A 25,697-nucleotide genomic window follows, 5' to 3' on the forward strand; every position below is an offset into this window, starting at 1 on the left:
GCGCAGAAGAGCAGCTGTGGGGCTATGGAGCAGAGGGCCAATCGATTTCGACTCTCGACCCGCGTGGGCGGGAAACAGGCAGGAGGGCAGGGCCCGTGGAATCTCGGCACCTCTCCGATCCACGCGCGCGTTCCTGGCCAGAAAAAAAAAGAGGTCCCTCGGCCTTCCCTTTTGAGTCACACATCGGAAAACTGCTGATGTTGGGATCCTAAACATCCCCCACCTATGCTGTGCTGTCTTCTTTCCTCTCAACCATCATCCTTCCGCCCTTTCCTTGCCTACATCAGAATCTCACTAGAATCCTTCTAGGCAGAGTCTACTCCTGAGCCATGCTGGAAACTTCGCAGGCCAACGCGCTGGTCTACTCCACGCTATGCGGCTTCATGCTTGTCGGTCTCTATGCCGGCTTCAAGGTTCGCAACACCACCGATTTCCTTTCGGGTCTCCGAACGCAGAGTGGTACGTAGAAAGACTCCGAGATGAAATGACGTTGCATGTTATGATATTCTTCGGGTCCAGCTGACGCTTAACTTTGATTTCCTTGTCCGCACAGTTTTGCCACTCACGCTTAACTGGATCGCATCAAGTTAGTATCCGGACTCGCAGTTCCCCTCTTTTGAAGTTTAAAAGTCCTGCCTCCATCATCCCACCGCTGCACACAGCGGACTCGAACGGATGCACACAAAGAGGCAGGCAGGCCGGCCGCCCGTGGCGATGCGGGTCTTGCCGCAACATGCTGTCTCGATATGACAGGTACGTACCCTTCGCGATCCCCCTTCCTCGATCATCTCGGATCATCTCCCCCTACTCTTGTCGCCCCTCGGCTCGACGCCTTTTCCCCTGATTTGATGTTGGCCCTTTTGGGTTTCATGTTCTCCTCGGCCTTTAGTGGCGAGGCGCAAGAAAGCCGACAACCATACGGTCGCACCAGGATCAAGAGAGCTTGCATCAAGCCGACAACCGAGGCTCGCATAGCAATATGGAATCGGACTTCACGAGCGATACGAAACCACTAAGCTGTTCAGGCCAACGCCGCGGCAAGGAGTCGAGCAGACGTCAAGCCTTACAAAGACCAAACTCAATCAGTTTGGCATCAGCTACGGGTGCTTGCGTGTCTGGCCCGCAGAAGCCATCGCCTGGTCTTGTGACCGCGCGATTGTGTGACTGCGGGTCCTTGGATTGATTTGTTGGAGAAGAAGGCTGGGCTTCGTGCCTCGCCCTAACCTGCAGCACATTGATTAGGCACGACGGGCTGAGATCATACCGTCATCGGCCTCCTTGGTCCGTCTCAGTGCTTCTGCTGTAGTGTGTCCGCCATCGAATCAGCCTTGTCTCTCAACATTGCTGGATCGATGCACACTCGCCTCAGCGCACTGAGGCGGCCAGGTCGCTGATATTACCTGATCGAGTTAGGACTCGCGAAGGGAATGCTGCATGCCTTTTCATCCGCTACCCCACATGTACACTCTCTTTGTACTGCTCTTGCTGGCCGCCGGTCTGCTCTAGGGTCTGCCCGCCTGCTGCGGTCTCGCCGTCGTTGAAGGCGACCGCAGGGCAGAGGCAAGGCAGGCTCGAGGGAAGACCAGAACCAGTGGAGCTTCCGCCTCAATACTGCCCGGTGTCTCGTCGAAACGAGATTGCTGCAGACGATCTCGCTGCTGGCGGCGGAGACAATAGGCTTCATCCGGACAGCAACACGGCCTCGTAGGATCGCTTTCCTCGACAAGTTCCAGCAGTGTCTTTTCAGCGCGCCTCGATGCTGGAAAGACTTGCTAGTGGCTGCTGCGAAGTTGCACGCTCTTGCTTGTTCCACAGGCGCAGCCATGTGCGGGGGAAGTGGTCTCGCGAGGCCCCGTTGCTCGTCCTCAAGGCCTCACTGTGCTCCGTCTCCGGCGAGGTCGGTCTTGCACCGTACTCGCGGTTGTCTGCTGACGTACTCACACACCCAACTTGCCTCACCTCGTTGTACATTTTTCTATTCAACAGACATGTCCTCGTCGCTCTTCTTCGGCTACCCTCAGCTGGCCGTCATCCCCAATGCCGGCATCCTCGGCCTGACTGCCTACTGCTTCTCGACCGTTGCCCCGCTCTGGGCGTTCGGCTGGCTCGGACCTCAGATTCGACGCATCTGCCCGGACGGCTTCACGCTGGCCGAGTACATCCGACGCAGGTACGGCTGGCCTGTCGGCGTCCTTTCGGGACTCATCTTTGTCGGCTTCATGTTCTGCTTTATGCTTGTTGAACTCAACACGTACGGATCGACGGTCAACGTGCTCGGCGGCGTCAACCCGACCATCGCGGCGCTCATCGTGGCGCTCAGCACGACCATCTACACCGCTTACGGCGGCTTCAAGGCGTCGCTCTACACGGACAACGTCAATGCGGTCATCATCATGATCTTTGTCGTGATCGCCTCGATCGCGGTGGGTGTCAACCTCGACATCGACCACGCGCGCGTCGAGTCGTCGGGCCTGCTCAAGCCGCAGCGACTCGGCGGCGAGCTGTGGTACATCCTCACCGCCGCGCTCGTCTTCAGCCAGATGTTCAACCAGGGCTTCTGGCAGCGCGCGTTTGCGTCCAAGAACAACAAGACGCTCTACCTCTCGGTCATCTTTGCCACCGTGCCGCTGTTCGCCATCTGCTTCATCGTGGGCATGGCAGGTCCGCTGGCGTGGTGGGCAGGCCTGTTCGACGGCCCTACCGCCGAGGACGACGGATCGCTCACGTTCTTCTACATCATCAACACGCTGCCCAACTGGGTGACGGGCATCGTGATCGTGCTCGCCGGCTGCCTCAGTTCGTCGGCGTACGATACGTTCCAGTCGGCGCAGATCTCGACGATCCAGAACGACGTCTTCCTCGGCCGCGTCAACATCTGGTGGTGCCGTGCGATCCTGGTGCTGATCAATGTGCCGTCGGTGGTGCTGGCGGTCAAGAACATTGACATCCTCGAGGTGTTCCTCGTGGCCGATCTTGCGGCCATTGCTTGCATTCCGGCGTTCCTGCTCGGTCTGGTGCCGCAACTCTACTTCCTCAACGGCGTCGATGCGGTGGGTGGCGCCGTGGGCGGCTTCTTGACGGTCTTCTTGTTCGGTACAGCCTTCTACGGCAGTGCCGAGGAGGGCATCAAGCTGCTGGGCCTGCCCAACGGCCTGTACATCGACGACTTCAGCGTGCTCGGCGCGTTCTTCGCCGCACCGCTCGGCAGTCTGGGCTGGACGTTTGCCACGTTCGGCATGCGCGCTGCCGCCACGTGGGCCTACTGCCGCTACACGGGCCGCGACTTCAACGTGTTCGAGTACCGCGAGTTCGACGTGACCAAGTGGGCGCTCCCCGAGGACAGGCCGGCGGACTTCCACGGCGTGCACGGCTCGGGCAATCCCAACGACGGCCACAAGCTCGAAGACCCCGCCGTGCTCCCGGAAGGCGCCAAGCTGAAGCGATACGGCTCGGAGGCCTCCACCAACTAATAGCGTTGGCGACCTGGAAAGAATTGCTCCTTCTGGACCGGATCTCCCAGTGCGCGCGCTTGCGTTCAACACTCAAGTCCAGCGCCAATCACAAACTCAACCCAATCTTCGCTTCTTGCGAACTCCTTTTTCTCTCCATGCTCGCGTCTCTTTTCCTTTCTCCCTCGCGCACTCAAGCGCGCTAACTTATGCTCGGTATGCCCTCCCTCTTCTCATGTGTCTTTGGCAGCGGTGCTTGAAATGCACCGCTTTTTGGGAACATCGTTGTGCGAACATTGTTGTGTCGAAAGCATGTGTGGCCAGCTTCGAATGTGCGGATTGCACAGCGAGTGAGGGGAAGCGTACAAGTACAAGTGGTGGGAGAGGGTGTGTGGATCAGTCCAGGAGTCCCTGTTCGCGCTGGTCGTGGCGCACAGCGAGGGCTTGGTCCATGATTCGGGCAATTTCAGCACGTTCTGCTGCCTTGCTGGGATCGTCGGGTGGATCCATGGGTTCGTCGTCCGCCGCTGAGGGTTGGGCGGAGGTGGGAGAGGATGAGGAGAGATCGATTCGGAGCGTGGTGTTCCTGGGCCGGGGGCGCGAACCTGTTGCTAGGGAGGCGAAACGCAGGATGCGTCCCATCTCGCGCTCGCGTGCGTCCATCTCATCCTCCTCGTCCTGCGCGGATGGAGCAGCGGAGGTGGGCGTGAACCGCGTACCGACAGTGTTGGGCACATCGACGGTATACGCGGTACGTGACGGAACCGTCTTGGCAGTCGCAGTGGATGTAGCCGGGGCAGAGGTTGCAGGTTTGCTGGGTGTGCGTTCTACAGCGCCGTCAGATTTGCCACGCTCGATAATGTTGAGTCCACCAAGCGCTTTATCCACCTCCTCCATGGTATGACCCGTCGAGCGCGCGGGTTGGCGTGGCGTACTGGGCTCCGCATCTGGGCTGGGCTGATCCAGCGCCTCAACCGCCTCGTCGGGAGCGTCGAGGTCGAGGCCATGTTGGGCTTCCAGATCCTCGAGCAGCTCCAACTCTTCATACCCGCCCGTATGCGCCGTGAGCTTCTGCCACTTGCCGCCCAACACCGCTGTGCCTTTGCTGTCCCCTTTGGCAGGCTCGTCGCGCAGCCCAATTTCTTTATCCGACAGCACCCAGCGCAAGATCCACTCCGAGCGCGCATAGCACGTGCGGCTACAGAACAGATCGCGCAGCTCGTCGAAGGTGTGGCCCGGCTCTCCCAGATCCCTGTCCTCCAATGCCTTGACCGACTTGCTTCTGAGGTCGATGCGAAACTTCCCCCTGCCCCCGGGTCCTGCTGCTGCCGGGGCACCGTTGGGACATGGCGGGTAGGAGCACTTGTGGGCGAGATTGCGTTCCTCCAGAATCTGCCCCCACGAGGCGGACGACAGGAAGAGGAGCGACTGCTTGAGTTCGGACAGCGTGGGTTCCGAGTGGATGAGTTTCTCCTGGTAGAAGAGGATCACGCGCTGGCGCTCCTGGTTGGACAGGATCGACGTGGTGAGCAGCTGGATGTCGGTCGGCTCGATCGGCGAAGCAGCGGTGGTGCTCGAGTCGAGGAACGGCTGCATCGCCGCTATCGCACCCTTGCTCCGTAGCACAGATGCGGCTGCCTGGGATGGAGATGCCACACGGGAGGCAGGTGTAGAGGTCGACGCACGCTGCGTGCGTTCCTGGACGTGCATCGAGGCGGCCGAACCCGGGATGCGGTTTGCATCGACCGGCGCCTTGCGTCGTGAAGACCCTGGTTCCGCCTCCGCCGCAGCGGAAGGTTGTATCGCTTTCGCCATGGTCGTAGCTTGGAGGTGCGAGAAACGTCGTCGCAGTCGGGTAGGAAGAAGTGCAACCGTGGGTGGAAGGTGGAGCTCAGTTTCCAGGCTCTCTGGACTCAGCTGGAGCTGTCGCGCTTCTCCGCGCCAAAATTGTTTCCCGCAGCCTGCCACCACTCCCGTCTCCCGAAGTTTCCATCCCCACAACACCAGGACCGACCGCTGCCACAAGACGTTCTGCAGCAAGCGTGGCACGGTCAAAGAAAGAGTCAGAAGCATGTCAGATCGTTGCATTGCATGCGTGAGGCTACTATGCGAGGAGCTCGTCGAGGCCGAGGCCCGGAAGCCCCTTTCGGGACCGATTGACCTTCCTGCCAACGAGCCAGGTGGTGATGCTCGCTGCGGAAAGCATGCCGAGCGCCCTGAGGATGACTGCGACCACGAGCGCCCTGCGCACGGCCGAGTAGAATGCGCCAAGCGCCATGCCGGACCAGTTGAACTTGCGCTCGATGCGGGTGCCGACGCTCGACTCCCAGCCGCGGACGACGCTGCGGTAGCGCCAGCCAAAGAACCAGATCCAGAAGTTGACGTCCGGGTAGGAAAAGCGCGGGAAGACCGAGGTGAGGCTGGGCGCGAGTGCGTGCGAGGCAGGCGGCGGATTGAGGTGAAACTCGTCGCGCACGCGTGCGATCACGCGGTTCGCCGACGCCATCGGCGACGACACGAGCTCGGCCGCACTCGGCATCGAGTTCGATGCATTCTGCAGCGGCGGAACGGACGGAAGCGACGCCCAGTCGCGCTGCGTTGACGAGGACGACGACTCGCCAGTGGGAGTGGTGGGCTCGCCAGAGCGGAAGGACGAGCTGCTTTGGAACGTGGTCATGTGCGAGAGCAGGTCGAGCGTCATGCCGAGCGTCAAGCCCCAGAGACGGAGCTCGGGTCGGACGGCGCCCTCTTCCATGCGCGCAATGTGGACGCCCGGCTTGTCGCCCATCGAAGAGTCGGCGTACAGATGCGCGTCGTCCTCGTTTTCATCCGACTCGGCCACGGCCACGGGCTCGTTGGGAAGCAGGATGCACTTGAAGTCCATCTTGCCCACGAGGGCACGCAAAACCCAACGCACGAGTGGCGACTTTGGCGCGAGCCTGCTGCTGATGTCCACCGAGGTGGTGCCCCACTTGGGCTTGGGCGTATACAGGAGCGAGATCGGGATCCAGTGTGCCGAAGCCACCTCGCTCGGCTGCAAGTCGGGCATCGGGCTGAACGGCGAGGTCTGCACAAATACGTACGGCGAGAGGACCATGAGCAGACGCTTGCCCAGACTCGTGGTGATCTCGCGGTCATCGAGCTGTCCGACGCAGGCAAACTCCTTCTCGGCGAGATCGATGCCCACCTCCTCCCATGTCTCGCGCATGGCGGTGTACAGGCCGTTCTCGTCACCCTCTTCTTTTCGCCCGCCGGGGAAGGCGACGTGCGCGGACCAGTTGTCGCCGATGCGCGCGGCGCGCTTGATGTACAGGATCTCGGGCGTGCCGCGCTGCACCCACGGCTGCTCGAAGAACGTGTTGAGCGTCGTCGACAGGTCGACCGAGCCCACGCTCGACGTCATCGAGGCATTGCCTAGCGAGGCCTGCGAGACATGCACGCCCGACTGGGCCATCTCCTGGCTCGCGCTCGGATCGGCAGTGCCAGGTTGCGAAGGAGCGCCAACGGGATGCTGACCCTCTGGATCATAGTGCTGCGCGAGCCATGCTTCGTCCTCGGAGGTAGGACGTACGCGGACGAGGATGGCGACCGATGCGCGGCGCGGCTGCGTGGGCGGACTGGCGATCACGCGTGGCGGGATGCGCGAGATGCGTGCGAGCGCATGCGCCAGGTGCGTCAAGATGGCACCGTTCGTGTTGATGCTCGATGAAGCCATGTTGCGCGACGGAATGTATGGCCTCGAAGCGGAGACAGAAGGGTTCGAACCGGCCGAGCGACGTTGAGAAGGAGGAGGAGGAGGGTTGCGTACGGCTGCAGGAGCAAGCGCGAGGGGCGAGGTTCGGACGACGGCTCCAAGCCGCCCTGCTATGGATCTGAGGCCGAGTATGGCTGCAACGTTGCGGTCGCGGTCTGCACGGGCTGCTCGGACGAGCTCCTTTGTTAGGAATCAAGGGTACTCTTGCGGATAGTATGGTGAAGGGCGAGGAGAGCGAATGCGAGACTGCGTATCTGGAAATCAGATCGATTCCTAACCGCCCAGCGGCACCAACGGCAACTTCCGACCGGCCCACAGCTCGACTGATCTGAGCGTCGCGCTCCACAACTGCATTTTTCTCCAGTCGTACCCCAAAAAGAAAGAATCCCCACATGGACAGACGCCCCCACGCAGCAGCACACAGACAGCGAACGGCGTGAAGGCGTGTCGCCCCCCGGTCCCGGCATTATTCTCGCGCTTTCAACCCGCTCCCGGCGCCGGCTGTCAAATGGCTCACGGCTAGCCGGAAGTGTCATCAACCCCGCACCAGCGCCCCACACTCTCATATCCGCGCATATGGGTTGCACGTCTCCACACGCGGCTCACATGTGCAATGCTGAAGTGCTTCTAATGCAGCTTGGGTCTGGCGATACAAGTGTTAGGTTGCGCGGATCAGTCTTCGTCGCTATCCTCATCGTCGACGATGGCCAGTCGGCGCTTCTTGATGATCCCCGTCGAGGAGTCGTCCGCCGCCGGTCTTGGAGAGCCGCGCAGAAAGCTTGCTTGCTCTTGCGATGAAAGCGCCAGAATGTCGTCCTCGTCTTCGTCGCTGTCCGCGAGGAAGAGGCGCTTGGTGTCCACGCGTCGGTTGGTCCTTTCGCTTGCGTCCTGCAGCGGCTCGGACGGCTTGGATGTCGCCTTGACACGCTGCTTGGCCGCACGCAGCGCCTGCAGCGCGCTGAGCTTGCCTTCATCCGCCTGCTCGTCCGCCATCGAGCTCGTGGGCGGCGTCTCGCGATCAGCGTGGTCGCTCTCGGCGTCACTTGCATGCGAATCCGAAGCGGCGCGCTCGCGCTGCGTAGCCTCGTCTTGCAGATCGGCCATTGCAAACGCGAATTCGTCGTCGCTGTCGTTGATAAAGTCCTGCTGCGTCCTGCGTTTCGGCTTGCGCTTGCCGCCCGCCCCGCGCTTCGACGCTTTTCCTTGCTTCTTGCCTCCGCTGGTGCGAAGCAAGCCGCCGTCCGCCGCTGCATGGTCGCCGCTGATCAAGTTGCCCGTCGCACGCGCTCGGTCAAAGTAGTCGCCGTCCTCCTCCGAGTCGCTATGGTTCCCATTCCAGCCGTCCGGGAGGTCGGCAGGATTGAGCACGTCGTCCTGCTCTCCTCCTGCACGTGTCTTACGAATACGCATCACGAGCGCATTCAGCTCGCGACCGTGCGTGTCCAGCGGCTCGCGAATGAAGCGCTCGATCGTCTCGATCTTCTCGTCGAGGTGCGCCGGCAGGATCTCCTTGGGCACCGACCAGCGCCAGTGCACCAACTCGGCTTCGTTGGCCTCCAGACCCACGAGTCGGCACAGCAGCTTGAGCTCGGGCATCAGCGATGCATCCGTGCGCAGCTCGTCGTTGCCCTGGTACGCAAGCTCAAACGGCTGGAATCGGTCCACCACCGACTCGTTCTCCTTTTCCAACTCTCCCAGCAGCGCACCAGAGCCCGTGTCGTCCGTCGAGCTCATGGCCTGTCGTCGTGCCTCGTCCTCCTCGTGGCGCAGCATGAGCTCCGTGCGTGTCGCACTTGCCTGCTCGAGCGCCGACTTGACCCACGACACCGCCTGCATCTTTTCCTTTTTGAGCAGCAGCCCCACCGCCACACCGATTTGCTCCTCGGGCGACATGCCCGGGCGCACTGCGATCTCGGCGGGCACCCTTGGTGGCTTCGGCGCGCGTGGTGGGCGCTTGCCCTCATCGTAGATCGCCTGCTCCTCGGGTGAGAGCTTGCTGAACTTGCGCAGAATGTAGTCCATGAGCTTGCGCAGATCTGCCGCCGACTTTGGTGCACGCGCCTCGAGCACACGGATACCATCGCCGCTGAGCACCTTGCGCAGCGCGGCGCGATGATTCTTCAGGAAGAATTGGCGATAGTCGTTGGCCTTGATGGCGATGCGGTGCATCACCGTGACGAGCTTGTTGAGCTGCTCGTCGGCATCGTGGAAGTCCTGCCAGCGCGCCAGGAAGTCGATGCACGCCTTGGCCAGCTGCTTGGTCGCGAGCTTGCGTTGGAAGTCGGCGAAGCGGAACTCGCGTTCGGTGCGCGTCTCTTTGAGATGCTCCTTGATCTGGCTCGCTTCGTCCTCGGCTGCGTCCAGGTCGCCGTCCTTGCGCGAGCGACGCACGTGCTTCTTGGCCTGCACGTACATGTGGTCCTTGTTGGAAGAGTAGCGTTCGAGCATCTTGGGCATCACGTAGGCAAACGTCATGACTGTGTCGAGGAAGGCGAAGCTCTGCGCGCTGTACGCGTGCACAATCGCATGGCAGGCGTCGAGCGTCTCGCTCATGTAGTAGAACTCGGCCTGCAGGCCTTCGGCCACCTCGCGCTCGCGCTCGACCTTGCTGTTGGCAAGTTCGTCCACCAGCCGCAGCAGCGCGATCCACAGCTGCACTGCCGCGTTAAACTCGAGCCACGACCGCGCCTCTTGCGCTTGCAGCGTGCGCACCAGCACCATGCGGAACGCCCATGGCTCGAGCCACTGCGCAACCAGCTCGAACGGCCAGTCGTCCGCCGGGGGCTCCTCTTGCGGTTGTGTCTCTGCTGCCTTCTTGGCTTGGGCCGCAGCGGCAGCGCGGCGCGAGAGGAAGTACTCGAGAAAGAAGCTGCCGATTTGCATGATGCGGATGCGCGCCACGTCGAGGTCTCCGAGCTTGTCGCGCTCCGAGCGGATGTCCTTGAGGATCGACTTGGCCAGCGGCTCAAAGCCTGCCTGCACAAACGTGTCGGCCCATTCTTGAAGCGCCACGGCCGCTTCGGGTGTCCAGTCGGATTTAAGCTTGGGTGCTCCGCGCTCCTGCGCGTCCTTGCGGCGCTGCGCGCGTCGCCTGCCTTTATGCATCGCCTCGTCGGTGAGCTGCGCGACCGACTTGACCAGCGCTGCCTGGTTGCGGGCGACGCGGCGCTCTCCGTCGGGACCGACAAAGTTGATCGTCGTGCCGAAGCGCGAGTGGCGCGTTGGCACCTTGCCTGTCGACGTTGCTTGCTTCATCTTGGCCTCGGCTGCCAGGCTGTCAGCCAAGGCGGAGCTGGAACGTGGCGCTCTGACAGCAGATCCTCGGGTGCTGGCACCAGCGTTGTTGGCATTGTTGGCTGTTGCCTCGGGGTCGAAGAACGGGAGTGGGCGCGTGTTCGAAGTGGCCTCAGCGATCTCCTTGACACGGGTGCCGACAAAGATGTGGAAGATGCACTCGCTCGTCACGGCGTTCCACGCGTTGAAGTCGGCGTCTTCCGCGCTGCTGGCCAGCATGAGCAGCGTGTCGAGAACGTGCTGGTCGTGCATGGCCTTGATGCATCTACTCTGAAGATTCGCCTTCGACAGCTGCTCTACGCCGCTGAGACTTGTGGTGATCGGATCGCGAATGGCGAGCAAGTTACGAAAGAGGTGGAGGCACATGCCGATGATGCCCGTCATGAGGCTGGTGCGTTGATGCTGCCTGTGAGCGAGATTGGGCAGTAGCAGGTACCGCATAACGACTCGGAGCACGTCGAATTCCTTGTCGAGCGACTTGCTGCGCAGAATCACCGACTTGTAGTCGATGAGCTTCTTGTCGAGCTTGGTGATCTCGCGCAGCTCGTCCGATTCGAAGCCCTGCTTCTCCTGGTCCCGGAGCTCGGTGATGCTGTCGAATGGCCATGTCATGGCAGTCAGCAGGTCGGTGCATGCAAGTGCAATCGCATCGCCCTCCTTTCCTTTGCCTGCACTCTCGAGCAGCGCAGGCACAATGTACACCTCGAGCACCTCGTTGTCCGCAAAGGCGCGGGCCACCTTTCTTGTCGGGTCCTCGTCGTCGAGCTTCCAGAGCTTGCGCAGCGATCGCAGCGCGCCCAGGGCTCTCGGACCCGGAAGCCATCGGTTGTAGAGTGTGTTGGGATCGCTGTTAGTGACTTTGTCGTCGTATTCGTACTGGCCGATCTGCATGCACAGGTCGCGGGCTGCATCCCGGATCTCTTCCTTGTCCGGAGCCTCCACGTCGTCATAGTCGTCGGCGCGCCCGCCACGACTCGAAGCGTAGCCATCTTCGCTGACATCGGTGATGAAGCCCTCGTCACCCTCAAGGTCGTCGGACCAGTACTCGTCCGCGTTGGCCATCCTGGCAGCAAGGTCTCCTGAAACTTCGATGGCGAGGAGTGTTTGATGGGGCCACGTGGTCTGCTGCAGGCTCCTTCGATATCAGACCGTGCTCATCCGTTAGCGGGGTGGTATCACCGTGGCAGATGACGATAAAAGAGTTGATGGGCGTGAGGGGGATTGAGGCGAGACGTCTGGAGAACACAGCTTGGCGGCTACGAAGCAAGGCAGAGGTCGGACCCTAACCTCGAATCGCGAATCCAACACTCAACGCGGCGCGCTTGGCGTCACACGCGTCGTTCTGAATTTTTTGGCCAGGTCGCCTCTGTTTAGAACGAGGCCACCTAACAGACATAAATTGAATTCCCGCCCTTCCTCCTCCGAAGAGCAGCGACGACTGGCGATTGTGCGAATATCATGCGCTAGCTGCGGCAACACTTGTGAGGATCGAGACTGAGAGGCAATCGTATCGATTAGCTCCTCGGAGGCGAAGATCTCTTTGCCGCTTGAGCCGCTTCCTTTGTCGATGTCACTGACGTCGACGATTTGGGAGGCGACGACAGAGTCGAGAGCGAGGACGCTTCGAGGCTGCGCCGAATAGCACGCTTGTGGCGTTGGGTCATCCACGGCGCAATGTCTGATTTCACTCGTTTGGACGGCATTGTCGACTCGCTCTCTGATACCTGTGTGTCTCCTTGGGTCGAATCGGACTTGTCCTTGTGTCGCTCAACATTGTCACGAGATGGCGACCCGACCTGAACCTGGGCCGAGGTGATATCAGTTGCAGATGGAGAGCGAGCACGCTTTTTGCCTTCGGCCACTGCTGAGGCCGAAGGCAGCAGCAAGGAGCCTGGAGCTGCACTTGACGTTTCTGCATGCTCGGACGCGAGCAACTCCGGGTCGATGACGGTCTGCGTTGCGCGCTGGCGTTCAACTGGCATGCTTGTGTCTGGGGCCGATGTGGCTGCCGCATCACCCTCTTCTCTCTGTTCAATCGTGGACTCAAGTCTAGATCCGTGAGAGCCTGAAGATGGGTCTAGGCTCTGCAAGGCCAGTGAATCCGGGGCAAGGGTACCTTCATGAAGAAGCGATTTGCTGGTCGACTCTTTCGGCTGCTGCTGAGGCTGCTGAGCAGATTGTGCTACCTGACTCTCATGCACGGAGCTCTGTGTCGACTTCATCTCTCCAGTAGGAAGAGGTCGCGGAGCCTCATCAGCGGATGAGCGTCGAGACAAGCCGCAAGACAAAAGCGTCTGCCGACTGCAGAGACCGGTGTGACTTTGGAGAGAAAAAGCTGCTCGACAGAGGCATAGAATGTTCTCGAGGCCAGCCCTTGGATGCGCGCTTGCAGGCGCTGTTCATGGGAGATGGGCAGATCGATGAGGTGAAAAGGCAAGTTCTTCCACGGATGAAGAGGAGGAAACCAGCTTTTACTTGGCTTGGCTAGATGAAGCTCCCACTCACAGCCTCGAGCTCCAACCCACGCTCTCCCACTTCTAGGGCGACTGCATCGAGTGAGCAACTTCTGCCCATCCAATGTGCTCGGGGCCTGCCGACGCCGCCGAGATCGCGGTGGACCGAACGTGAGTCAGCACGGAACGGAATCGACCCGACGGACCAGGTTGGATTGCGACAGGCTTGCTGCTTGTAAGCCCAAGGGAAGAGCAGGAGCCAGCTTGTCTATGGCTGCCATTGGCACGTGCTGCACACAGACCAAGGTCGGGACGACGGGACGACGCTCGACTCCAGTTGTCGGCGACCAAGACACCTCGAGAAGCAACCAAATTGGCCGAACCGCTCGCCTGTTTCACCTCGTCGCCTGTGAGCGATGACTCGAACGGTCGATCCTTTGGAAGTTTTGCAAGCACGGCGCGGGGCTCGAAAGCTGCTCGATCCCGTCGACGTGTTGAAACGTCGCATTGCAAAGCACAGCAAGTCGGTCGGAGGCCGATGATTGTGATTGGCCCAACGGAAAATTCCGATGGGTGGTGGTGCGCGGGTTCTGTGAGGTCACGAGAGGAAGATTTCGTTTTGGATGCACGCTGCATCGCTGCCGAGATGGCCGGCAATCAGCCAGTTCTTCGCACAGGCTGTCAAAGGTTCTTCCAGATGTCGCAGAGGCTCCGCTGCAAGAGGTGTGCAGCACGGTGCGTCCGAGCCTGCTCCGATTTGCTCCATATGCGACGATCACAGGCCAGAGGCGGTGGCTCGGATGCACGCCCAATCACCCACTGATTCCGTGCATCTGAAGCAGCGCCCTGACATGATCCCGGAACCTAGCTGCTCGTGACGCTCATAGTTCGACCGATGGCTGTGGGCGAATCTTCCACTCGATTGAGTGTCGAACCACGGCAGCGATCTTGCGCTGGTGCATGGGCAAGACGCTGCTAGCCTGCTAGCGATGCACACTGAGACCCCGCTGGGCCACGCGAGAGAAAATTTTCCGCTTCCCTCCGGGTTAAGCGCGGAGGTCATTTCCCCCACACGAAAGTGGGCGCAACGTGCCATCGAGCCTCGAGACGAGTCAGCAACTCATCCGCGGTTCCACGGCAGGCTCCGGGAGCTTGAGGTTGCGTTGCAAGCTTTTGCCTTTGCCTTTGCACAACCTCGACACCGCCGGCTTCACTTGAAGACATCGCGAGAGGGAACAGAAGGGGAGCGGCGTATCCTGCACGAGCTGGGACGGTTGCATTCTGCAAGTCGAGCAAATGAGGTGGGCATGGCCAACAAATTGACCGAGCGGAATGCACCAGCTCACTGCGTTTTTGGGGCTGGCTCGGCGGATCCTGTGCGTTGTGTGGAGCAGCGCAAGGAACGAGATGAAATGAACCCGAGACAGGTCGGCGCCTGAGCAGCACGGAAGATCCGACGCTTGCGTGGATGCGTGGGTAGGTGCAAGGTGTAGCGCGACCTGCTGCTGCCAGGGCATCGGACGCAGCAGTCCGGAGACAAAGCGCGGCAACGGACACGCACCCCACAGGCTGGCGCTAATTCCAACGCATTCTTTGGCGCCCACACCCGGCTCGGCTTCCCCGCATTCTGAAGGTGGCCTCGGGTATGGCTGCTCTGCTCGACCTCATCCCACATTTTTTTTCCCTTTTTTTCCGTCTCCGTGCCGTGTTTGCCCCAAGTCAGAGAGGCAGTAGCGAGACCCTTTTGGGCGGTGTTGCGGCGCGTTCGCCTGGCTTTCCCCACACAAAAACACACACCCACTCACTCAGCTCGGACGCTGCACCCCACTGCACCGCATCCGCTGCGCCCACCAGCCCAAATCCGACCGCGGCTGGGGTTGCGCAACATCCCGACGCGGAGCTGCAGACGACGGCCCATGCTTGGCTCTCTGCGCTGCGCTTCCGCCGCCTGCCCGTCGCATCTCAGCTTTTCCGCCACGCACCGCGGCGTGGAGTGCATCCGTGGGGCGGACTGACTTTGACTCTGACTTTGCCTGCCGTCGCGCTCGCCTCCGCCTCACTCATCCATACCACGCCTGCCGCGCCAAAAGTGTCTCCCGCGCGTGTTCGACGCTCCGGGTCGTGTCCCTGGCCCCCCTAGGCTCCGGCGCATCGCTACTTCCTCCATCGCTGCCATCCACATCCTGTTCCGTCGCGTCGAGGTCAACCTGTCCTCTCCGCTCCATACTTTCGCCTTTCCACCCTTCTCTTCGTGCCATCGAAAGCTTACTGCTCTCCGCCAAGCACGGGCACAGGCACACCGGCGACCTCTACCCTCGAGCGACCGTCTCGCCCACATCGTCACCTTCGACACCCGCTTCGTGCTCCATCTCTCCGCTCCGAGCTCATTGCACCCTTGCACCCTCGCACCCTCGCGCCGAACCAAAGTGCGGTCACACTCCCACCGGCGATCTTCATAACACTACTCTCGATCTACCGCACCTGCGACCTTCGACTTCGGCCCCGCCTTGTTTGCTTTTGTAGCCTCCGCCCATCGTCTGACCGCTGGAACGACTTTTACCTGCTGCATTTGCTACGGCGATCCATTCAGCTCAGCCCAGCCAGTGTTCATGCCTGCATCTGTCGAGGCGTCGGGCCTTCAAGCCATCGACATCATGATGCCCAAGAAGCGGCAGCAGGGCTTTGTCCCCGGCGCTTCCAGCCTCGGCCCGAGCTCTGCCATGACTTCCCATCCAGGCTCTCAACCGATCCAGTCGGCCGCGCCATCTGCCAATGCCAACAACTTCTTCGGCCCCTTTGGCACCAACGGCCTTCCTAGCAGCTTCATCGACACCGACATCCTCCTCAACGACGACCTCTGGAATCAGTTTTCACCTGCACCCAATACTGGAAACCACGCCTCCAACATGGCCCAGAACCACCAACAGACATTAGCCAACAATGCATCCGCCGCAACGGACGTGCCCAGTGAACAGGCGTTCGGCGAGTCTTACGTCAACATCCCCTACACCTCCTCGCTTGACATGTTTGGCCTCCAGTCGCGCACCTTTGGCACAGTGCAACCCACACACGAGGCACTGCACCGTCTGGGCAAGGACACTCCCTCCATGGACGAGGGCGATTCTCCCGACGGTTCCAATGGCGAGACTACTTCGACAATAGCCACCAGCGTGCTCACGCCCAGCTCGCTCGGCACCACCGTCGGCAGTCTGCCTCAGACCTCGGGCGGTCGCCATCATCGTTCCACCAGCAATGCTTCCTCCACCAATCGCTCCAAGACGGCTCGCAGCTTAAGCCGAAGCCGCACCCGCGTTGCTGCCAGTGCGGAACGACGCGCGGCCGAACGCTCCCCATCCACCGAGCGAGGCGGCGTCGGCAAAGCACCCTCGTCTCGAGCCAGAGTGGGTCGCCGCGCCACAATCGGACCCGCGGCTCTTGCCGGACAGCCTGCTCCAGCGCCGCCAGCGCCAACACGCTCTGCTTCGACGGCTTCCGGTGCCGGTGGATCGAGCTCCAACATGGGCCTCTCATCCAGCTTCCAGGCCCAGACCCATCGTTGGAGCCTGTTCGGCACCGACGGCTCGGGCCAGTCCAACTTACACCTCAACTACAACGAGCCTGCGCAGTGGGGCACACAGTCCCAAGCATCGCAGCCGCAGCCACAACACAGTGGCACCGCTTCGGCATCTTCGTCGCTCCCAACCGCTCACAGCTTCCACGCCAGCATGGCGCATCTGAATCTGCAGACGCCATCCGTATCGTCGGGTGCAAACCAAGCCAACGCTGCTGCAGTCAAAGGCGAGAGCCCCGGGCAGTCATTCAACCCGTTCCTTTTCCCGGCGTACCAACAAGGCCAGGGCGCATCTGCTATGGCCAGTGTGCCCGAGACCGAACAGATTCACCGAGGCAGCGTGCTATCGAGGGAAATGTCGGGGCGTTCAAGCGATACCTCGGAAGCCAGCGAAGCAAAGACCGCATCGGCCAAGGCATCCCGCGGCAAGGTGGCCTCGCGAGCCTCGCGTGAAAAGCTCGCCAAGGATTCCAAAGCCGAGGCGCCAAAGCTCGACAAGACCGTCAGTCCAGAGGAGAACCAGCAAGGTGAAGAGGACGACGACGACGACGGTGGCGACGATGACGACGATGTGCCCTCGGCTGGCACAGGCGCCAAGAGCGAGGCCGAGGCAAAGAGGCTAGCGGAAAAGCGCCGAAAGCGTCGCGAGTCGCACAACGCAGTCGAGAGGCGGAGGCGGGACAACATCAACGAAAAAATCACCGAGCTCGCCACGCTACTGCCCGAGGCGATGCTGCTCGACGCCATCGCCACCTCGACGCAGGGAGGCAACAGTGGAACGTTTGCGCCTGCGCTTGCCGCCAAGGCTTCGCTCGCAGCGGCAGCGGCGGCTGCGGCGAAAGGAGAGGCGGTCACCGGCGGTCCCGATGGCCAGACATCTTTGCCCAAGTCGTCGACGGAGGCCTATGCAGCGGCTCTAGCGCCTGTGCACGCCAACAGCGCCGCGCTGGCCGCAGCACAAGCCAAGCCAAACAAAGGCATCATCCTGCGCAAGAGCGTCGAGTACATCCGCCACCTGCAGCAGTTCCTCGACATGCAGATGGGCCGCATCGGCTTTCTCGAGGCCGAGCTCGCGCGATCACATCAGGCGCTGGCGGCGTCCGGCATGCAGGCTCCCCCCACCACGGATCCGCAGCAGGGCCTCGGGATGATGCATGCATTCTTTGACCAGGCTGGCAATGCGCCTGGCATCGGCGGATCAATGTTTCAGGATGCCATGGGCCAGCAACAGCAACAGCCGCAACAGCAACAGCAACAGCAGCAGCAGCAGCAGCAGCACCATCACCAGCAGGCGGTGTCACAGGACTTTAGCGCGATGAACCTGCTCAGTCTAGGCATGCCGATGGACACGCAGCCTTCGCAGACCCAGTCAAACGCGCAGCCGCCGATGCGAATGCAGCAAAACAACCTGGCGATGCCGCATTCGAACTCGGGGTCGCACGAGGCGTCGGCGGGCACACCGGCACTGGCGGCATGGCTGGAAGGGTTCGATCAGCGCACGGGTCTGCCGCGCCGCTCGTCTGTGGATCCGATCGAGGAAGAGGAGCACGAGAGCGGCGAGGAGGACAAGGAGCTCAGCTCGCGCGGACGCAGCTCGCGCTTGGCGCACGACACTCACGAGGAGCACTGGCGCGGCCGTTCGCGACACAAGGTCGGCAGAGGTCGCGTGCAAGAGGGCAGCTGGCCCGAACTGCAGCCGTCCGAGGCGCAGTCGCCCATGCAGCTCGTCAATAGTGAAGAGCACCATGCCACTGCATCGTTTTCGGATCTCGGCGACATGAAGCTCGACCTGTAGGCGCAGTGTATCTGCTGTGCATGCACAGAGAAGACTTGATAATTCAACCCACCGCATAGATTCCTGGCGCCCGGCATTGAGGTGTATGAAGTGAGAGAGTGCATGGGTGGGGGCGCGTAGGGATGTGAGGGCGCGGTGTTGGGTGTGGTGGAGGCGGGCTGAGCGCGCCGCGGTTTTGAATGCACTCCACAATCAGAAAAGCGGCGGCCATCGCACGAGCCAAATGCGCACACCCAACGAGCCTTTCGACTACCATCCGTCTCGTACAGGACTGCTCCGAACGGCATTCTCGACACACCGCGGTCTCACTAGGAATCACGCTCTCACCCCATTCATACCGCACACACGATGGCGTCAATACCCGAGGCGCGCACCTCGTTCAACCTCAAAGTGCTTCGGCGGCACGATGCCTCGATCGTCGAGATCGTCGAGACGGCGTCGTTTGTCGTGCTCTACAACTACAATGGAGGCGAATGGACCAAGACCGGCGTCGAAGGCCCGCTTTTCCTCTTCCGTCGTCGTCTACCGCCGTACAACGGCTTCTTCCTCATGAATCGCAACGGCGTGGAGAACTTCAGTGCGGATGTAACGCAGGAGGACGATCTGGAGATTACGCCCGAGTTCATCATCTACCGACCCGAGACAAACGGCGACAACGAGGTGTACGGAATCTGGGTGTTTGAGCCGGGCCAGCGCATGGCGGTGGGTGACAAGCTGCTCAAGCTCCAGCAGATGACCGAGCCACCATCGCAGGCGCAGATCGAGGCGGCGGTGGCAGCATCTAGCTCCACCGTCGCGCTCGAGACAAGCACAAAGGATAAGACGGACAAGAAGGAAAAGAAGGAAGCACAGCAGGCCGCACAGGCAGACAAGAAGAAGGCGAAGAAGAAGAATGCCAAGGACAAGGACAAGAACAGCGAGCGCAAGGAGGTCGAAGTCGAGGCGGAGCCGGAGCCGGAGCCGGAGCCGGAGCAGACGACGCAGATTAGCCTCGACGACCTGTTCGGCGGCGCTCCGGCAGCGTCAGTGCCGCAAGAGCTGGAAGAGGTACAGGGTGGACAGGCACAGCAGAAGGCATCAGCGGATGGAAGCTCGTTGCTCGACTCGATGTTTGCATCCGCAGTCTCGCTTGAATCTGCGCCCGCGGCAGCTGCACCCTCGACCGAAAAGGAAGCTCCGGCACCGACGCCAGCATCGACAGCAGCAGATCCCGCGACTGCGCCACAGAGCAACGGTGCTTCGGCGCAGGGCAAGTCGAGCATGTCGACGCTGATCGAGCAGACCATTCTGCAGCGCATTGCGCTCGGCGACGATGGCCAGCCGCTCTCGCGCCGCGAATTCGTCACTGAACTCCTCAGCATCATCCACGTAAGTTACCAGCTTTCCCGGACACTGCTTTTATCCTTGACTGACTCATGTCGGCTGACGTGTCCTCTCGTTTGTTTTGGCACCAGACCGATCCGGCATTCGTCACGGCGCTATACGACACTTATCTCGCACGCGTTGCTTAGATACATTCCATCCGAGCACACGCACAGGCAACAACGACAATCTCCTCAGACATTGGACTTTACTCTGTAAAAAGCAGATGGAGTTCGTGAAAACCTTGTCCAATCTAGCAGCAGCGGTCAGGGTAACGACGAATTGTTGGCGCTGTCTACCAGAACGACGAGGTTGCATGCGCGGGAGCTGCGCGTGGCACGAGCTGGTGGAGGCAACGACCTGCGCCTCGATGTATCGGGCTCTTGCTTGGGTTTGGTAGGTGGTTGAGATGGCGGTGCTTCGTTTTCGGCCTCGGCGGTGCGGGCGGGAGGCGGGGTGGTGGTTGGCTCTCGCACCTCAGCCGCTGCGTCGTGTGCTGGTGCTGGCGCTTCGACCTGTGCGCTTGCTTCCGCAGGCTGGGTGGATGGGAGCTGCGCGTCCCGCGCTGCGAGCAACTCGTCGACGAGGTTGCTGTATCTGCGAATATCCGCCTCTGCCTTGATGAGCCGGTCGCTGAGCTCGATCGTGAGTGCGCGCGTGCGCTCCATCTTCTGTTCCAAAGCCTTGTCTCCATTCACTGTCGCGCTTCCCGCCTCGTCTTCCACCCTCGCGGGGCTCGGTGGCTCTTCCAGCTGCAGCGTGGTGTTGGATCCGAAGCGATACGTTGTGACCGCGTCTACATCCAGGCTGGCGCAATCGCGCAGATCGTCCAAGTGCCGCGGCGTGGTTCTGTAGGTGCGACCTACGGTCGCTTTGCATCCTCCACAGCGTAGAAGCGCAAAGGTGGCGCCCACGTCCTTGCCTGGCTCGGTCGAGGTCTGGAAGGTGGTATCCTGAGCGACGACATCCGAGACGTCGGACAGCACGACGTAGCCCAGCTCGGTGTCCGTCGCAACGAATGCGAACGAATCGCCCAGAAGTCGGAAGCATTGACGACACTGGAAAACCAAAGGCTCCGCGACGGGTTCGGCGTCGTCTTCGAGAACCGCATCGTGCGTGCTCGGGGCAAAGGCATGCGCGTCGCTGTACGACTGCGAGACGTCGGCATGATCTACAGCGGGACGGGCAGTACCTCTGCCGCGACCTCGACCTCGTGCACGACCACGTCCGCGGCCACGCCCACGTGTGGTTTGAGCTGAGCTGCTCTTGGGTGGCGCCATGTCCTCGTTGTCCTCGCCTCCCGAGCTGTGTATCTGGCTGAGGCCGTGCGGCATGGACGATGCTGTCGGCGGCGCGAGCGATCGACCACCAGGTTCAGACGCCAGCAAAGGACTAAGTGGAGCTCCCATGCTAGTGTACGAGACGCCGTTTGGACCGTGTGCCGGAAAGTAGGCCGGATGCTGTGGTGCGGCTATGGATGATGCAGGTCCCACCGAGGCACGCGTCATCGAAGTGCCTGGCACGTTGTCGTAGTACGCTCCTTTCGACGCATCAACGTCGTCGGACCGTCGTGGCCGCTTTGCGAGTGGTGCCATATCTTGTGTGCCTTCGTAGCGTGATCAAAACGCGTTGACGTCGTAGGCACGCGACTGAAGAGCGAGTCGAGCGCGCCAAGTGTTGGTCTCGACTTCCCCCGCCAACGCGCTCTGCTCGCAAGTGGGGGAGCGTCCAAATTTCGATCGGACGATCGCCCTTGGGTAGCGCCGATCTGGAGATGGGAGATCGCGCCGGCCTGCCGCAAGTGCGTAAATCCGGATGGCCGTGTCGTGGAGGTCTGGAAGGGTCGCAGTAGAAAAGCGCGGAAAGTCGAGCCCGTGCACGGACGCGGATGCGCCGAAGCCCTGGGCTCTCTTTCGGCAAGCCGTCGGCCTTCCGTTCCACACCTTGTTTTCGAAGACTCTCTCCCTCTCTCGCTTTTGCCCCGCGGCACCCAACCAAATATAAATCCGTAATCGCAATCCATCCTTCCCCCACCAACCACATCTTTTGCATCTCGCTAATCCACCCAGCCAGACCTATTCCAAAATGGTAAGCAAGCTCGTCATGGCTCCGGTCCTGCGCACTGCGGGTTCGCTTGCGCGGCCGGCGGTGCAGCCCATCGTGCTTCCAGCGTCCAGGAGACTCATCTCCTCTGCCTCCTCGCCCTTCTCTGCCACCAACACCAATTCCAACGCTGCCACTCTGCGCAACGCCTTCGCGCGCAATGCTCTCGGCCATGCTCCCACTACTGCGCTGGGTGCCTCTTGCGTGAAATCGTCGCCCATGCTTGCTCGCGGACTGGCGACTGCCGCACAGACCATTTCCAAGGGCGAACAGATCCCCAACTCCACGTTCATGTACGTGCCCTTCACCTCGGAGCTCGCCGACGGCACTGCCTGCGGCGCCCCCACCAAGGTGCAGACCCACGAGGCTTTCAAGGGCAAGAAGGTCGTCATCATCGCCGTCCCCGGCGCCTACACCCGTAAGCATGCTCAATTTCCCCCAATCTGCACGTAAACCTGCTTCGGACCAGACTGACGCTGATTGCTGCTCTTGGACGTCGCAGCTACTTGCCACGTGAACCACATCCCCCCCTTCATCAAGCAGGTGGATGCTTTCAAGGCCAAGGGTGTCGACCAGATTGTCGTGCTCGCCCAGAACGACCCCTTCGTCATGTCGGCCTGGGGCGTGCAGAACAAGGCTGAGGACAAGGTCATCTTTGCCACCGACCTCGGCCTCGAGTTCTCCAAGGGCGTCGGCTCCACCGCCGACCTCTCCGCCATGGGCTTCGGCATGCGCACTGGCCGCTACGCGCTCATCGTCGACGACCTCAAGGTGGTCGACTTCAGCCCCGAGCCCAACCCGGGCGCCGTCGAGACCTCCTCCGCCGAGGCCGTCCTCTCCAAGCTCTAAGCATCGCACAGCGGCTGCGCGGACTATGCTGATCACCTGCCTTCTCTAATGCAATCAGTGCCAGACGGCCTTCCATCAGATGCAAAACACGTGTGTGAGAGTGCGATTCGGTCGGATTCGAGTGAGTAATCAGGGTGCATGGAGCACGTCTATGGTGATACTGGTGTTGTGACGGCGATACGATTGACGGAAAGCGAACGCTTAGCGCGGCGAGCATCGCGGAGGGCTGGCAGGTGCCGAGCTTTCGACCATGGCGCGAATGGTCTGCGAACCGGCAAAAACGACGCAGACGATGCCAAAGAACAGCATGGCGTAGTTGAGCACCTTGGTGGCGGTCCTTGTTGCGTTGGCCTTGAGATGCAGCAGGGGCGGATAGATGAAACACAGCGGCACGCACGCCACCGATCCGATGAGCGAGACAAACTTGTCCAGATCGTTGGCACCGGCCCACGCAGCCAGGCAGCACACTGCAACCACAAGGAAGCGGAAGAGATTCTTCTCGGTCTTGACCTTCCAGTTGTACTTGCCGCTCTTGGTGAAGATGCCCTTTTCGAGCACCGCCAGTGCCGGGAAGAGCTGCAGCGGCGTCGACAGCAGGATCGCAATGCTGTACAGGAACTGCATGGCCTGCACGAACCTCGACGTCTGCGGCAGGTTGGTGATGACCACCGTCTGGATCGCAGATCCAAATGCCATGTACGAGAGCGCACCCGCCGACGCAAACAGCACCATGACAAACGCCATGACGCCCGTGAGCGCGCGCGGGAACTTCTCGGGCTCCTTCATCGACTCGGTGATTGGGATGACCAGTCCGATGCCCTCGAAAGTAAAGACGGCGGTGCCGATGAACAGCGGGAAGTCCTTGGAGTTGAACATGACCACATCCGCCAATCCCTCCTTCGCCACCTTGCCGATCTCGTATTGGAAGAGATAAACGATGCCGAACAGGATGAAGACGTCGGCGATGAGCGCGGTGGTCGAGAGCTTGGCGATGCGGCGGATGAGCGAGAGCGGCAGGAAGACAGCCATCTGGCCCAGGATGAGCGCCCAGATGGGCACGAGCGTCTTGCACTGCGTCACGGCCAGCACAAAGGCCTGCATGTTCTGTGCCACAAAGACCGTGTAGGCCGCGACGAATCCGAGCTGCGAAAGCACGATCGAGGCGAGAATGGCGAGGCGCATGCGAGGACCGTAGAGGATGCCGCCCATGTCACCAAACGAGCCGGGGCAGTTGAGGTTGGTCTTGACGAGCAGCAGGAAGGAGACAAGCGAGATGATGGCGACGGAGCAGAGCGTGATGGTGGAAAAGAGCAGGCCGCCGTTGTAGAACGCCTTGCCGAGGAAGAGCACGCCCGTGCCGACGAACGACTTGAGCAGCATCATGACGGCGTCCGTGACCGTAGCCTCGCCGCGGCGACGCTCCTTGCTGGCTTTGCGCATGCGCGTCCGTGTGTCGCTGCGTTTGAGGCCTTTGCGACCGCGCAGGAGACCGGATCGCTCCGTGTCGCCGTTGCCGGCCGCGCGGCTGGTGCCCGGGATGGCGCGGGCGTCGTCGTCGTCCTCTTCATCGGTCTCATCCTCGTCGCCTTCGTCGTCGTCATCGTCCTCCTCGAGAAACTCTCCGGCAAAGTGGCCGTAGAGGCTGAGGAAGTCGATGAAGCTTCTGAGCGCTCGGGGCGGCGCTCGGCCCTGCTGCTCGGCCTGATTGATCACAAAGAAGCGACGGAATCCACCGGGCTCCTTGATGCCCTGAACGTCGAGCTCGGGATCGATGGTGGCTGTTCTGGGCATGTGAAGGCTTTCGCTACGAGTACGACGGGTCGATACGCGGCGGTTCTTGTGCGCCCATCGATAGACGTCGTCGGTGATGGCACCGCCTTGCATCTGGTGCGGACCGCGGTAGCTCTCTTCGACGTCCTCGAGGACGATCTCTGAGGGCGACTCTGCGGTGACATCGCCGGATCCGGGAAAGTTGACGTGGGCGCTGCGTGCATCGTTGCTGGCGACGCTGTCGTCGGTGTTGTCGTTGGACTGGATGGAGGTGGCCGAAAGCGAATCGCGATTGGCGTCGGGACGCGCAAGGTGTCTCTCGATGATGCGTGCCTTGCGTTCGTCCGAGATGGGGAGCGCATCGAGGTTTTCGATGTTGCTGGGGGTTGAGATGCCCGAATCTGCGGGAGGCGGAGCAAGCGAGGCGCTATCGCGCGAGGGCGGCTCGATCGAGATGGTTCGTTGAAACGAGCTGGGGAAGGCGGACGAGTCGTGACGCTGCTGCTGCGAGGACGAGTAGAGGCTCATGTTCTCGTTGGAGGGCGAACCGATGCGCGGCGGAATGTTGGGCAGCGTTGGGGAAGCATGTCCGAAAGGGCTGTCGACGAAGCCGCGGGAGGGCGATCGAATCGGGCTGGACGAGTCGTCGGTGGGGCGCGGGGAGGGGATGGCCCTACCCTTGCCGTTGTTCGGCGTTGACATGGTGTCGATGGCGCCGCGAAGCTGTCTAGGGTGATGGAAAGGATCTACTGGTGACGGGCACGGGGATGATGGCGGCAACGAAGGGAGCTTCGGGGAGAGTGGGTGGGCAACGAGGAGTTCGATACGGGGTCACGTTGGGGCTTGCATCCAGAGCAGCTGCTGCTGCTGCTGCTGCTGCTGTACCGTAGCTGTATGCGCGTCAGCTGTGCAATTGCTGTTGGTAGGTTCACGTGTCCTCGAAAAGTAACGCGGGAGAGCGCAGTGTGACTTTAGCGAGGGCGAAAAGTGTTGGGTGACGGAGGGCGAGTGAGCAAAATTGACTTGGGTGCGGTTGGACGAGGTCCGACGTGCGTTCCTGTGCGTCTAGCCGCATGAGGCACATCCGCATTTCCCTCGCAGCCGGCACATCCGAAGCGGGCGACACGCGAAAATTTAAGCTTTGTTAGACCGGAGTATCTCTTCACTGCAAGGAAAGCGAAAAAGGAGGCTCAGCCCTGGCCGGCTCTTGCTGACGAGAAGGACGAGAGGCACGAAGGAGGCCCAAGCTTTTACGGCCTCCACGTCTCTAGAAAAGTGTCTGGACGCCGGCCGGAGC

At 61.3% G+C, this 25,697-nt stretch overlaps 11 protein-coding genes across 11 annotated transcripts; 5 read left to right on the forward strand and 6 right to left on the reverse strand.

Moving 5' to 3' along the window:
* Positions 1 to 329: 329 nt before the first annotated feature.
* Positions 330 to 1,708, forward strand: PAN0_010c4016 (uncharacterized protein; the record flags this gene model as incomplete). Its single annotated transcript, XM_014800471.1, has 3 exons — positions 330 to 459; positions 663 to 753; positions 1,507 to 1,708. The coding sequence occupies 3 exons, from the start codon at positions 330 to 332 to the stop codon at positions 1,706 to 1,708; spliced, it is 423 nt and encodes a 140-aa protein (XP_014655957.1).
* Positions 1,709 to 1,988: 280 nt separating this feature from the next.
* Positions 1,989 to 3,470, forward strand: PAN0_010c4017 (urea transporter; the record flags this gene model as incomplete). Its single annotated transcript, XM_014800472.1, has 1 exon — positions 1,989 to 3,470. The coding sequence occupies one exon, from the start codon at positions 1,989 to 1,991 to the stop codon at positions 3,468 to 3,470; it is 1,482 nt and encodes a 493-aa protein (XP_014655958.1).
* Positions 3,471 to 3,845: 375 nt separating this feature from the next.
* PAN0_010d4018 (uncharacterized protein) lies at positions 3,846 to 5,264 on the reverse strand (the record flags this gene model as incomplete). Its single annotated transcript, XM_014800473.1, has 1 exon — positions 3,846 to 5,264. One exon carries the CDS (start codon positions 5,262 to 5,264, stop codon positions 3,846 to 3,848), a length of 1,419 nt encoding a protein of 472 aa, XP_014655959.1.
* A 289-nt stretch (positions 5,265 to 5,553) lies between these two features.
* Positions 5,554 to 7,597, reverse strand: PAN0_010d4019 (nudix family hydrolase; the record flags this gene model as incomplete). The annotated part of the gene is made up of 2 exons (XM_014800474.1): positions 5,554 to 7,383; positions 7,574 to 7,597. The coding sequence occupies 2 exons, from the start codon at positions 7,595 to 7,597 to the stop codon at positions 5,554 to 5,556; spliced, it is 1,854 nt and encodes a 617-aa protein (XP_014655960.1).
* A 278-nt stretch (positions 7,598 to 7,875) lies between these two features.
* Positions 7,876 to 11,559, reverse strand: PAN0_010d4020 (timeless-domain-containing protein; the record flags this gene model as incomplete). The annotated part of the gene is made up of 1 exon (XM_014800475.1): positions 7,876 to 11,559. One exon carries the CDS (start codon positions 11,557 to 11,559, stop codon positions 7,876 to 7,878), a length of 3,684 nt encoding a protein of 1,227 aa, XP_014655961.1.
* Positions 11,560 to 12,011: 452 nt separating this feature from the next.
* Positions 12,012 to 14,467, reverse strand: PAN0_010d4021 (uncharacterized protein; the record flags this gene model as incomplete). Its single annotated transcript, XM_014800476.1, has 7 exons — positions 12,012 to 12,713; positions 12,809 to 12,892; positions 13,003 to 13,043; positions 13,157 to 13,385; positions 13,886 to 13,930; positions 14,297 to 14,324; positions 14,397 to 14,467. The coding sequence occupies 7 exons, from the start codon at positions 14,465 to 14,467 to the stop codon at positions 12,012 to 12,014; spliced, it is 1,200 nt and encodes a 399-aa protein (XP_014655962.1).
* A 1,092-nt stretch (positions 14,468 to 15,559) lies between these two features.
* On the forward strand, positions 15,560 to 18,316 carry PAN0_010c4022 (HLH-domain-containing protein; the record flags this gene model as incomplete). The annotated part of the gene is made up of 1 exon (XM_014800477.1): positions 15,560 to 18,316. The coding sequence occupies one exon, from the start codon at positions 15,560 to 15,562 to the stop codon at positions 18,314 to 18,316; it is 2,757 nt and encodes a 918-aa protein (XP_014655963.1).
* Positions 18,317 to 18,664: 348 nt separating this feature from the next.
* PAN0_010c4023 (uncharacterized protein) lies at positions 18,665 to 19,827 on the forward strand (the record flags this gene model as incomplete). Its single annotated transcript, XM_014800478.1, has 2 exons — positions 18,665 to 19,684; positions 19,771 to 19,827. The coding sequence occupies 2 exons, from the start codon at positions 18,665 to 18,667 to the stop codon at positions 19,825 to 19,827; spliced, it is 1,077 nt and encodes a 358-aa protein (XP_014655964.1).
* A 117-nt stretch (positions 19,828 to 19,944) lies between these two features.
* Positions 19,945 to 21,273, reverse strand: PAN0_010d4024 (protein Mis18-alpha; the record flags this gene model as incomplete). Its single annotated transcript, XM_014800479.1, has 1 exon — positions 19,945 to 21,273. The coding sequence occupies one exon, from the start codon at positions 21,271 to 21,273 to the stop codon at positions 19,945 to 19,947; it is 1,329 nt and encodes a 442-aa protein (XP_014655965.1).
* Positions 21,274 to 21,763: 490 nt separating this feature from the next.
* On the forward strand, positions 21,764 to 22,630 carry PAN0_010c4025 (thioredoxin-dependent peroxidase; the record flags this gene model as incomplete). The annotated part of the gene is made up of 2 exons (XM_014800480.1): positions 21,764 to 22,199; positions 22,284 to 22,630. 2 exons carry the CDS (start codon positions 21,764 to 21,766, stop codon positions 22,628 to 22,630), a joined length of 783 nt encoding a protein of 260 aa, XP_014655966.1.
* A 201-nt stretch (positions 22,631 to 22,831) lies between these two features.
* On the reverse strand, positions 22,832 to 25,102 carry PAN0_010d4026 (vacuolar amino acid transporter 3; the record flags this gene model as incomplete). Its single annotated transcript, XM_014800481.1, has 1 exon — positions 22,832 to 25,102. One exon carries the CDS (start codon positions 25,100 to 25,102, stop codon positions 22,832 to 22,834), a length of 2,271 nt encoding a protein of 756 aa, XP_014655967.1.
* Between the last annotated feature and the right edge of the window lie 595 nt (positions 25,103 to 25,697).

The sequence above is a fragment of the Moesziomyces antarcticus genome (assembly GCF_000747765.1).
Source record: "Moesziomyces antarcticus DNA, scaffold: scaffold_v10010, strain JCM 10317, whole genome shotgun sequence".
Lineage (NCBI taxonomy): Eukaryota > Fungi > Basidiomycota > Ustilaginomycetes > Ustilaginales > Ustilaginaceae > Moesziomyces > Moesziomyces antarcticus.